The 12,836-nt window shown below is 40.8% G+C and overlaps 1 protein-coding gene across 1 annotated transcript in view; it reads right to left on the bottom strand.

Annotated features, from left to right (window-relative positions):
• Window positions 1-2,512, bottom strand: part of LOC147248939 (roundabout homolog 1-like) — an 83,783-nt gene extending 81,271 nt beyond the window's left edge. The window contains exon 1 of the mRNA XM_086225984.1: window positions 1,887-2,512. Within this exon, the coding sequence (XP_086082110.1) occupies window positions 1,887-1,947 (61 nt within the window). The 5' untranslated portion in view covers window positions 1,948-2,512. The remainder of the gene's footprint in view (window positions 1-1,886) is intronic.
• Window positions 2,513-12,836: the final 10,324 nt, after the last annotated feature.

Genomic DNA, 12,836 nt, shown 5'->3' with positions numbered 1-12,836 from the left:
TAAATCAGGAGGACAAACACAAACCTGCGAAACACTCGTTCAATGCAGGGAGGCACATGAAATCACTTTGTCTTTTTCAAAATGCTGGTACTTGGGAGCGCATGTGGGTTAGAGGATAGAGTCTACGGAGGCCATGTGAAGCCACCTCAGCAACGTGTTCAACCCCAGCACACAGTCTCTAGCGTGCGCTACACCTTTTTAAACTTGCCATGAACCACACTCACAGCAGTATTTGTAACATGTAAAGCAAATTTAGCCGCGGCAATGCACGTAAACCGGTGGGAACACCTGGTCAAACCCAAAATAAATGCTAACCTTGACACCTCGGGTCTGAAAGTCAAGTTCCCCGCAGCAGCTGCAGCTAACATTGGCAGCAAGAAACTGAGAAATATGCACTTTTTTTTTTTTTGTACAACTGAAATCACATTAATGTTATTATAGTGAAAATAACATTGAGTACACAGCACTACGGCGGTTCGAGCCAAAATGAACAGTATCCAACTCTGATTGGAACATTCAGTACATTGCAAAGCGTTATGCAAATAAAAGCTATTATGGAGTGTAATATATCCATTTTAAAGAACCGTCTCCCACCCTACAGTGAGGTGATTAACTGACATGCATTCTGTAGTAGGCAAATTACTAAAGCTGTCATGGGGGCAAACAGCTTGAATAAGGCTGCTGGAAAACACCAAGAGCACCAAATGAAGCCATCGTTCACTGTCACACACTTACGAGAGCGCCACCGCTGAACACATACTGCTCTTTCTTCTTTTTTCTTTTCTTTTTTTTTTTCAGTCTGTGGCTACTGCTAATGTTACTGACAGCTGTCTTTGTCTTGCAGGCTGAACGGGATTGAAGCCAGTGGGGAAAAAAATTTAACCTTATGACCCTCTTATTTATCTGCGATAACAACAAAAGAGCTTCTTTCTTTTTATGGAAGACGAAAATGATCACAAACACATCCATGTCGTTATTTCCTAGGCAGTTTTTCAGGTTAAAGCTGGTCCTATAGCTTAAAAAAGTCACTTTAGCGGCTTATTCTGTTATTTTGTTGAGATTTGACTTCAGTTGCAACGAAAAACTAACAATCATCATGCAAAATTCTTCATCTCAGTCTATCCAACCCTCAGCACAGAGGACGTGATTACATTTCTCTTCCAATAACCTGACTACGCAGGGTTGATAATGACTGCAATATTTAAACTTGTGGTCAGCTCAACCGCCGCAGATGTAAGCACTCTCACAATAAAACAACAAATTCAAGACTTTTTTTGAGCAGGGGGGCAGGGGGGAAGGGGGGTACTGCAGGGATTTCTTCTTCTATTGCAGCTTACCAATCAGACATGGACCGCGTTGTAGTTTTACGGAGCTGAGAGTTCATCTGATGTGTGATGACAGACTTATCTAGTAATGAATCCTCCATGCGGAAATAACTATGACAGTGGCAGAGCACAGGGGCCTCATTTCCATCTAGTGAAAATAATACTGGTCTGACTGGTGTATAGGGACCCTTCAAGTAGTCTCCCTGTTCCTCATTATCCAGCAGCTCATAAAGCAGGAGCGTGATAACTGGGCTCATGCAGTTCTGGGTCAGGACGGTGATCTTATCATACATAAAACACCATAAAACCATTCAGAATATGGCTTACTGGTGTGATAATAGCAGCTTATAAAAGCTTGTGACCTACAAAGGCGGTGGGGGGGGGGGTTACTTTAAACAAGCAGAATGGGGGGGGGGGGGGGGTGCGTATATCCTGGTACTGACCAGTAGGGTGATATGACAGAACATCACTCCCTGTCTGTTTTTAACTATTATTTCTACAACTTTTTTTTAAGGTAGGGGGGGGGGGAGAGAAACGTGTTCAAAAATAAGCAACTAGTACCTGAACAAAAGTGCAGAAACGCCAGAAGACAGTAAATTCCCATGAAACGGGAAGGCATCATTGAGGAGCAGCGGGAGACGGTGTAATCCACTCTTCCAACGCGCTTTGTGTTGTCTAATTCATCTAAATCACAACTTCTGCTTCATGCGGAGTTGCTGGATCACAACGCTCAGAGCTGCTGCTGCTGCTGCTCCTCGGAGGGCGAATTCTGTTTAATCTCAAAGTTCGGCATCGTTGCGTTTTAGTGGAGAAGTATTCCTCTCAACACTAATTGGATTTCCTCCTTCCACTCCTGTGTAACTCCTCACTTCCAAATAGTGGCAACTTGGCGGAATTCATCGGTGATCAAGAGTCTCGAGTATTTCCCATTTTAAAAAGGAGGCTTTTAAGAGCGAGAATCCGACTGGGTGGAAGCGTCCAGTTGCAGTCACTTTAGTGGTTTGAATGACTCCGGTTTGGTTGAAGGCGCAGCGCTGCTGTCGTGCGTCTGAGCGCGCACTGCTGCTGCTGCTGCTGCTGCTTCTTGCTGCTACTGGAGCAGAGGAGAGGAGATTCCTCCGAGTCAGGCACCATTTAACCGCAAAACGGAAACATTCACAACACAAAGCTCCACAGGGTTCAGCTACAAACTCCGTCCCTGAAGATCCAGGCGACTGATATCATAGAAAATTACCGGAATGTGAAGGTGAAGAGTTAAAATCTCTAAACATGAGATGTAATATTTAGTCCTACAGCTGTTAAATGGCAGAAGCCCGCAGTACAGTATAAAGGACTGTAATTGCCAATTAAACGCTTTAAGTGTCCATCATTATTAACCAGATGAAGAGTGACCTTTTGGATGACGATAATTACCAAACTATGAAGTAGACTAAATGTATCAAAGTAGGAAAAAGTGAACATGATAAGGCTTTAGTGTCGGATGTCATCGTTTATATGCATATAAATTCACGTGAAACATCAGGCAGTATATGTAGGAGAAAAAGAGATTTTTTTTTAATGAGCCAGTAAAATGTGTCTCCACCCACACTGGGCAGAAGCTCCCGTGACCAAAAAAAAAAAAAAAAAAAAAATCGATCAGGTTTTCACCCTTTGACCTTTCTGCATGTACCACTGGGAAATTAGAGCGGGCAACATATTATAACTTAATATAAAACATGTCAAATAAACGATTAGCCTGAATGATGTTCTACATTTTATATAAAATTTAATTGAGCTGAAAATCTTCTCAAACTGTGAAGTTAAGGAAATAGCCTCAGAAGTGTCCCTCTAGTCATGAGGAGGCCAGCGCGCCATCTGCTGGCTAAACAGCTGCATCACAGTGTAGCTCTGTGAGGGCTGCTGCTCTCCTGGATTGATGAAATCCTATTTTTTTTTAAATGTATCTTTGTCAGTCATAGATGATTGTTCCGAAGCAGTTTCTGCCGTTTATATCATCATCTTTGTTATTGTTAGAAAGGCTCTATGTCGGAAGAAGGGGCTTATTAGCGAGACAACAATAGCAATTATGAATCCCAATATGTGCCTAATGTCACATGTTGTGAATTTTGATGGTTTTTAAATCTTTTTTTTTTATAGTTTATGTTGAATGTCTCTGAGTGGCTAGAAAAGCATCCTATAATGCAAATGTATTATTATGATGATTCATGAATACAGACAAGCACATTTTTGCTTTGTATGAGCAAAACAATCTCAGCGGGGTGTTTTCTGTCTGTATATTATTCTCTAATTTATTACACAATTCCAACATTCTTGTGATTGTTTGAGTTTATCTTATTTTTTCTTGGGATATCGTGGACAATTTGACAAATATTCCAATATGGCAAGTGTAGTTTATTAAATAGGCAGAAACACATTTGAAAATGTTTAAATATCTGTAGCAAAAATGAGTAGCAAATGTCAACCTCACTCTGTCCCGGACTCACACACACACACGCACGCGCGCGCGCACACACACACACACACACACACACACACTGAAGAGACAGTGACGTCACAGGTCTTCCAAGTCATATTTAGACTGAACAAAGTTTACTTGCTCCTCTCGACCTCAAATCCTCTAATTACCTGATGTGGATGCTGTATGGAGCCAGTGCTCAAAACTGAGTCATAACAAATTGGTAAAATAAAACATTTATATTAAATTATAGCCTCATTACGAACATGTTTCTGGTTTTATTAAAAAAAACAAAAAACATCAGTGTCTTTATTCCATAACTCCTCCTTGTCTACATGAATTTTCATTGGCCTGTTCAACCCAGCGATTATTCACTCCTAAATGTTTGTCTTTTCCCCTAAACTACACAATCACATCTCTCTTTTCACATCATCATTCCTCATTTCTCGACTTTATTATTCCCATTGGGCCGAGACTGAATGACGGCATTAACAAAAGGATGTAGGTTCACCGGTAGAGCTATTACTTTGTGCACGTGTGGCCTCAACATGGCCTGGTCACGTTCCAAAGCATCTCCAACATGAATATTTCCAGGAACAGATGGTGGAAAATGGACACAAAGACATGCATGTCTTCATAGCAACACACAGCCCACAACATGGCGAGGATTTCCAGAAGACCCTGCCAAATACTCAGACCTATTTTTATTGATTTTTCTTTCACTCCGAAGTAGCTATGTAACTGGTTTGAAGCCAGGCGAGGAATTAGATGACCCCCCTCCAAAAAAAAATGTTAATAATAACAAAAATTGGCTCCGTCTTCTAGATTAGGCACCGGCGACTGTTTTGTCTGTGAAAAATACAGATGCAGAGTTTAAATACAGGTTTTTACAGCGCGATGTATGATTATGTGTGGATGCTGGATCCGTGAATAGCTGGGCATGTAACACATCACTGCTATTAGCTGCACCCACGTTCGTATTTCTCCCCGTTCTTGCTTCCATTTTCCATGCCGACTCTCCTTTTCTCCTCGTATCCAAACATATGTGACAGCTCTCTGGCACCGTCACTTTGCTCCACTTGTTTATATCTCCGTCATCGTTTCTAAACTTTTGCTCAGGGTCACACAAAGTGTCGCAGCTCGCCGAGAGACGCTCGCAGATTAAGTTTGGTAAAGCAAAACTCGACATCTTCTCTGTCTCCTGGTGAATATAATCAGACGGATTTATCTGTCATAAAGACCGTTTCATATCCTTTCACCTGGTTGTCCTCTGGGACACAAAGACTTTAAATATGATATAAAGATATACTTCTTATCTTTAAAAGGAGACTGTTAAAGCATTAGACGTAGACAAAAACATACTCAACTAAAAAAAACACTTAAGCGTCTCATTTTTTTTCTTAGATTTGCTCTGGAGCTCAATTTACTTCACGTTATCCCAGTAGATCCCACACCAGCGCAAGGAGGGAGTCAGGGGCGCTGAGCAATGTTAGCTTTAGACACAACACTTGAGGTCTGCAGCTGCTGAACTGGTGGTAAATGGTATCTTTGTCAGCAAAAAGGAAACAACTTCTTCATACTGGGAATTGTAATCATCATTTAATCTTTCTAAGATTATTCCCAATCTGGCTTGACTACCTCATGCCTTTGTCAGAGCTCCGACATTTCTGCGAAAGTGTTTCATGGAAATCGAAACCAACAGCTGAGATAAAACTGGATAAATCAGGTTTGACATTTTGATGAGAGAGAACAATTAAAGGGAAGGGACAGGAGAATGAATAGTCTGTTCAAACATCCAATACCTGCCAGTATCTGCTTCTCTAGGAAGAGTTTGCAGGATAATATTTATTTAACAAAGTTAAATAGCCTGCAGCGACGACAACAGCGTGTACCTTTGTATCCAAGGCCGTTGTCTTGGTCGGTTGCAGGTTCAGGTGTTTGAGTGATGACCTCACGTCTCTCTCTGTGTTTACCTGCATCTGTTTGTGTTGCAAACGAAGTAAAAGAAAGACACAATCAAATTTGATGCAACATGTGTTTCAGTTTAACCAACATGAATAAATCACACTGATGGATGAATGTGGAAATTTTCAAGGGGGTTGCCATAATAAAGAAAAGGAGGTTTCAAATGATGACTCACTGAGTTGGAGTTAATTTGTAGTTGTTGAATAAATACACAAAAAGCAAAAAAAAAAAAAAGACTTTACCCATGCCACTTACATGACATGCTGCTCTGGAAGCACTTTTTCATAATGTAATAATCACCAAAGTGTAAACAAATGTAATTGTGCAGTCACAGAAAGGTGAAGAAGAAGAATGAACACTTTCAGAAATGTTTTAGTCTCAAGAGGAACAGAATCTCCTCAAGAAACTAGGTCAAGACACTGTTGAATGTAGAAACCACTCATACTGTGTTTGGCAATCACTGAAACTATGAATTATTTCGTTAGGTATCTGTCATTTATCAGTTCTTTCATTGATTTAACGAGCTCGACTTTCCGTGCAGACTACGCTGCTTCAGACTGCTCATCTTTGGCATTGTCTAATTCCACCACTAGAGGGTGCCATCACATCGTCATGTGACTGGAGTCAAAGCCACAGCAACAAATGATATGTTTAGTGTTGAATTTAGTGCTAGAATACATTTAGCTATGGACTATCTACATGTCCAGTCTGACATGAAATGTAACAAAACTGAAAAAGCAGGCTTGAAACCAAATAAAGCTCGCATGAGAGAAGTGAAAAACATAAATCACTTTTTAATGTTAGTAGCTTATAAAGTCTGTGGTTTATCAGCTTGTTGCAACTCTTTTAGTTCGTTTTTGTCCTTTCATATAACTATATATAACTAATTTCAGACTAGCAAGGAAAAGGCTTTCATACACACACACACACACGTAAAATATCCTCCACTACTAATCTGGAAATAGAAGAATGTTTTGAATAAAGAATCAAATAAATATATTGTTTATACAAAGGTCTGTGTTGCAATGCGTTCAGCCACAGGGGGGCAGTGTAACTAAGTATATATGGCACTGAAGTACTGTACTTCTATCAAGGAATGTATTTCTAAATTTCCCTCTGTTTGAAAAAAGATGGCACCATAAAAAAAATACAGTATGCTTATACTTTATACCTTGTGATCAGGAATGAACAAAAATAACAGATTCAATGAATGAAGACTGCCCGTCGGTGCAGGAGATGCAACGACATAATTGGTTTCACAGAGATGGTAAAGACAGACCGTTACTGCTAAATTTACGTCTGTCCGCTCAACATTTTCTGACCTGGTGAAATGTGTGATGCGCGGCCATGCTGCAGCTGGTTGACACAGAGCTGGATGATGAGAAAGAAGGTGGTGGGTACCGCCAACATGGTTCCTGGAGGCCCTGGCTGCCTTCAACAGGCCCCGAACAAACCTGGAAAAGCAACACAAAATAAACGTTCAAGACATCACACGAAGTTGGAAAATGTGACCTTAACTGTTTCAGGAGGACAAAGTTCACCAGACAACACCACACTTGGAAAATTTCTACACTTCCAATATGGTTAAAGCTTCCATTAGCCCAGTTTTTGTGTTATGGGATGTATATACTGTAAATAACATTTGCTATCATTTCCCAGTGCAGTAGAGACAACAAACCGCAGTATTACCACATTATCTTTTTACTATCACCCTAGTAAAGTCCTAATATGGTCAAATGTACCATGTTTTGAGGGGTTTTTTTCTCTCCCATAGTAAATTCAATTCAAGTCTTTGTCCACCACCTATCAGGCTGGCGAGCGCCGAGTACAGCCACGCTCTTTTGTGAAATTCCTCTAAAGAGAAGAGAGACAGACAGATGGACTTTCTTCTAAATCACCCAGCATGCAGCCAAACTGTGAGTCTGTCCGTTTCAGGCTGATCCAATACACACAGACACACACACACACACACACACAAACACACGCACACAGACACACACACACACACACACACACACACACACACAAACACACGCACACACACGCACACACACACTGAGAGAATGCAGATTACTTTGGTGTCAGTTTTGTTTAAATACATCTTAAACATACCCTGCATGTCTATGTATGTTTACAACCTTATATATATATTAAAACACAAGATAAACGCCATAAAAATTGACCTGCTGCACATTCCAACACACACACCATACACACACACACGCACACACACACACACACACACACACACACACGCGCACACCAGAAAAAACAAACAAAACAAAACACACCCTTGCTCCCAAGTGGGACTAGTGATGAGACACAGTGACAGCTCCAGGCGAGACAAATAAGAAGTCACTTCTACTGATCAGCCATCTGTGGTACGAACAGCTTTGCAACTCATCCTCGCTGCCTGATGGACAGCCAGATTCCTGGGATGCATTGGCACCCTCCAACACCATGAACCACTTTAATTGTTCTGAGAAATGAACATCAACGGCCAGTGTTGTAAATTTGCCAAAAACGGAAGCAAAAAGTGAATTTACTGTTCACACAGTGACGGGCAGGGACCATTAATGTTTAGGGGATTTTGTTGAAGCTCTGTGAATGATATTGGTTACATGTCATGCGTGTGTTTTCTTATCGAGATCTGGTTACTTTAAATGTTCGGAATCTTGGCATAACAAAATAAAAAAAAAAAACAATCTAGATGCTCTGAAAGCCAGAAACAATAACATCTCATATAATATTCAGTATGAATAACATCCATATTTGAATCATTCGCATGAATGCATCACTAATATAATGAGCAATGAAGACTGCGTTTTGTTGAGTGCTGAATATTAAACGTGCCTGGAGATAATAACAACATTGCACTGTCTAGTTTTATCAAGCATACTGTATCTTATGGGAAATACAAGAAAGAGAATGGCAGGAAGTTACAGGGGAAGTGTGTGTGTGTGTGTGTGGGGGGGGCAACATAATAAATCCAAAATGTAATTTGAAAATATGCCCGAGGATGGAAAAAATATGGAGCAGGAAAAGTGTGTATGTGTGACATGCTCATTTATAGAAGCAAAATCTGGGAAATAAATTGAAATCAAAAGACAAGGAAACGCTGGTTAATATTAGCAGCAGATATATGAGGGGAAATTGGACTTATAGCTGAAGAGAGCCGGCGTAAAACTTAGTTTCCATTTCCCATCATCACTATAAATAATAACCCACATCTGCAACATTAGCACTCACACACTGATAGAAATCTGTTGGGCTGATCTTCACAGCGCTGATCTGAGGGAGAGTTTACAGATCAAAGGCGACAGGAGAGCTGATTTCCTCTTCCTTCTTCTGTCTGTTGGGGAATAATCACAGTTTTCTATCTAACATATTGTCAATAAGAAAGAGCAGGAACTCCCCTTACACCACCGAGGACTAATCCCGTGTAAAGAGTAGTGGAGCGTGAACAGAATCCCACATGTGTAAACCTCCATAACCTGCCCAGCATCTCCTGTCCTCCTACACCAGCCTGGAAGATTGAACAGTAGCATCTACTTAGCATGCAAATTAAGTAAAGTAAACATGCTAGTACAGGGTACTACTTTTTCAATGCATGGTCATGTTGTTGGATTAAAGACTCTTCTGTGATGGTCAATAAGCAGTAGAACACTAACAGGATGCAAGTAGTAGCGGTGGTGGGGTGGAGGGGTGGTGGGGGCACAACCAGGAAGTCTGATTCACTGGAGAACTGAAGTCTACGTGGTGGTGGTGGTGGTAGGTAGGTGGAGGATGGAAGGAGAGCCTTTAGATATTGTGACGGACTCAAATATTTGATGCACACACACACACACACACACACACCTGCACATATCAGGCTCATCGTATACGTGACATGCTTTCACGTCACAGTGTAACGCGTTCTCGTCACTAGCTGGCAGTTATCGCTGACATAAGGCTGAGTCTTGTTAGGAAGCGGATGAGGAGACAAATAGCGGCTTCTATCACTTCCACTCTTTTGTATTAAGGGAACTATCGGAGCACGACGAAGGAGGTTCAGGGTATGAGAGGACATGTCATGCGTTCTGACATGGCTCGTAGTCACAAGTCATAGCTGGCTGAGTAGACATGGTGGAGGAGAACCTGAGGAGTAACGGATGATCCCAGGGAGCAGACTTCAGGGACTGATGGTGTCAAGACAGAGCAGTTGGCTGCAGAGGGACTTTCTGTTTGTAAGAATACGTTGGCTGGGATGTTTAGAAAAGAAATTTGTGAAGATAGAGGGAAAATTAAAATCCCTCACTGGGAAACACCTTAAATCCACATTAGCCTGCAAAGTCTGTTAAAGCCAGTTTCATACTCACAGTGGTGGTTTTTAATCGATTGTAAGGCGAAACAAACTAAACCCGCCAGATTAACTGATCCTTTTAGGTAGTTTGCATTTGTTTGAATCTAGGTCTAGCAACTGTTGCACATCCATAGCTTAATCCTGTATCCTAATCCAGGAATACCTGAAGCCTGAGAAATAAACTGAAAAATGAAACCCAAAGAGAAAGAGAGAAAGCTGACAATTGTGATTCTGTGGACGAAGGAATTAATGATTGGTACACGCTTGAAATAAGCCTGCAATATCAATTCCAGATAGTTACGACAGCACATTTCATCCATGTTCCTTATAATCAGACTGGTCAGAGGATGGAGAAAAATGAAAGTTAGGATTTAGTGATAAACAAAATACAAATTATACCACCGTTCTATGAATCGACACCTCACTAAATTAAATAAATGTGTGGCAGGAGAAAGTTTAAACCACATGCTGTCATCATGTATGCAATCATAAGAATAGACATCCATTTCATTTTCTAATTCATTGTTCAGTCATGGTTGGAACTTTCAACACTACAGCATGTGGACAGCATCTGCTCCTGCCTGAATCTGCAAGCAAGGAGAAGATTACACTCCCTTTGAATCACTCTGCCAACAACATGCCAGATGATCATAGTAGTGAAATTACACAAAATACTAGCCAAGGCTTCTCTAACATCAAGCGCAACTTTACAACTCACCCCTTCCAGGTTATTCCTCCAATATTACTGTTCCATTTTCTCTGGTTAAAGCCAAATCTCAGCCGGTGTGCTTCTCTCAGACATCCAAGTGCTCAACAATGAAACCAGAGAAAGAAAAAAAAAAGACAAGAAGATGAGATGTGAACCTGTAAAAAAAAGAAAAAAAAAGAAGAACAAGAAGAAAGGGGGGAAAAAAATCAAAAGAAGGTGCACATGCTGAAGAAAAAGCCTAAATAATCCATCTGTGATCCAAGAGACGCTATTAGATGAGGTGCATACAAATCACAAACCTACCTCTGCAGCAACCAAGGTCCACTATCCTCAGGGTCCTAAGGCTGCACTCTCACACATGGAGCCTGACACAGCTAACAAATTCCCTGATATTAGAAACTGGTGGACAGCAATTATTATTCAGATTTGATTTTATTTCATTATGGGGTTTTTTTCCCCCTCCTTCTGTTATGTTGATAATTCTCAGAGTATTTTGTTTTGCCTTCCTTATAATAAAATCTGCTACTATGACTCAAGACGCATGTAGTAACGGGCAAAGAATCACACGATGTCTTCATCCCTGCTTTGTGATGCACACACTGCACCCTACAGGGTCTACAGTATGTTTACCTGCAGCAAAAACCACCTGCCTTTGTCTGATTTTTTTTTCTGACTGAATAGATTTTCAACATTTCATCTTTGCTACTTACTTATCCTATTTTATTGGGGAAGGGGGGGGGGGGGCAACATGCACAGGCCAGAAGGCAGACAAACACAATTCATCATAGAGATAGCTAAGACACACAACACAAAAATGGAAATTTCAAGATTTCTCATTTCATCCGACTTGTCTGTGGAATATCAAATCCAGCCACCTCACAGTAGCTACTCTTTCTGTTTCATGATTGATTTTTTTTTTCCTAATTTCATTTTATTGAAAACACGACCTGCAATGACTGATGAGTGCATCTTCTTCTGTGTAATGATGTGTGTAACAAAAGAATTGATCTGCAACATGGCTCAGCAGCTATTTATTCAGTTCAATCTACCATCAACACTGCTGTCATGGACAATTCCCAGATGAGGTGTTGCTGTGTCAAGGTATCATGATGAGCTACATTCACGTAGTACAGCTACTGCCGGAGGGTACGTGAAGTACGTAGAACCTCTGTGACGTTTTTGTTCTTGTATTTAGGTCGATCGCGCGAAGCCGTATTCGTTACAGAGTTGACTTAACTGCATTTGTACAATCTTAAACAAGGTCGAGACTTTGCTTTTTAGCTTTATATTTAAATATAATTCCTGTGACAAAAAAAAAGAACAGACCTTAACACTGCGATACATAAAAGGGTATATAAAGGGATGGTCCCCAAAAAAACAATTTTCTTTTCAGCTGCACTCTTATCAGCGGAGCCCTTATCTAGACCCTTCATCTAACACGGCAGCGCAGTTTTGAATTAACCTGAAGTCAATATCGTGGTCATCTGTCATTCTGACGGCAGCAGACTTGAGAGAGTGTGACATTGGACAGATAATCATCTGAGGAGGAAACAAGGTTTTCTCCACCAGGACCGTCGCTCAACTGGTCAGAGTGACCGAGCCACTTGAGGTTCGAACCCCAGGTGAGAGACGTAAATGAACATGACAGCCAATCGGGAACATTTGCATTTGGCTTATAATTGGTGGATGTTCGACCTCCTCCATGTTCACTCATTTACTGAATAGTTGTGTAACAGTACACAGGACTCAACTAGAAAGCCCTCAGAGGGGGAACACACCTCAGGAGGCTACGTGGATACAAAATATGAACAAAATATGAACAAAAAGGAGTATCATGAAACTATTTCATTATTTATGTATTCTGTGTATTTGATAGGGACATTGTACATGAGTATATATATTACAAAGTTGTAAAAGCAAAGTGAGAATACTATCAATCTTACAAATCTTGTTAATAAAGCATTAGCATGCTTGCTAACAGGAATGCTATCTTATATCCTTGGGCCTCAGGCAGATCATAGTTTTTTGGGGGTATGTTTA

Source organism: Aulostomus chinensis, chromosome 15, assembly GCF_037954235.1.
Source record: "Aulostomus chinensis isolate RoL2024-O1b breed Wild chromosome 15, RoL_Achi_v1.0, whole genome shotgun sequence".
In the NCBI taxonomy this organism is placed as follows: Eukaryota; Metazoa; Chordata; class Actinopteri; order Syngnathiformes; family Aulostomidae; genus Aulostomus; species Aulostomus chinensis.
Note: the sequence above shows the minus strand (reverse complement) of the source record. Positions and strands in the feature narration are given on the sequence as shown.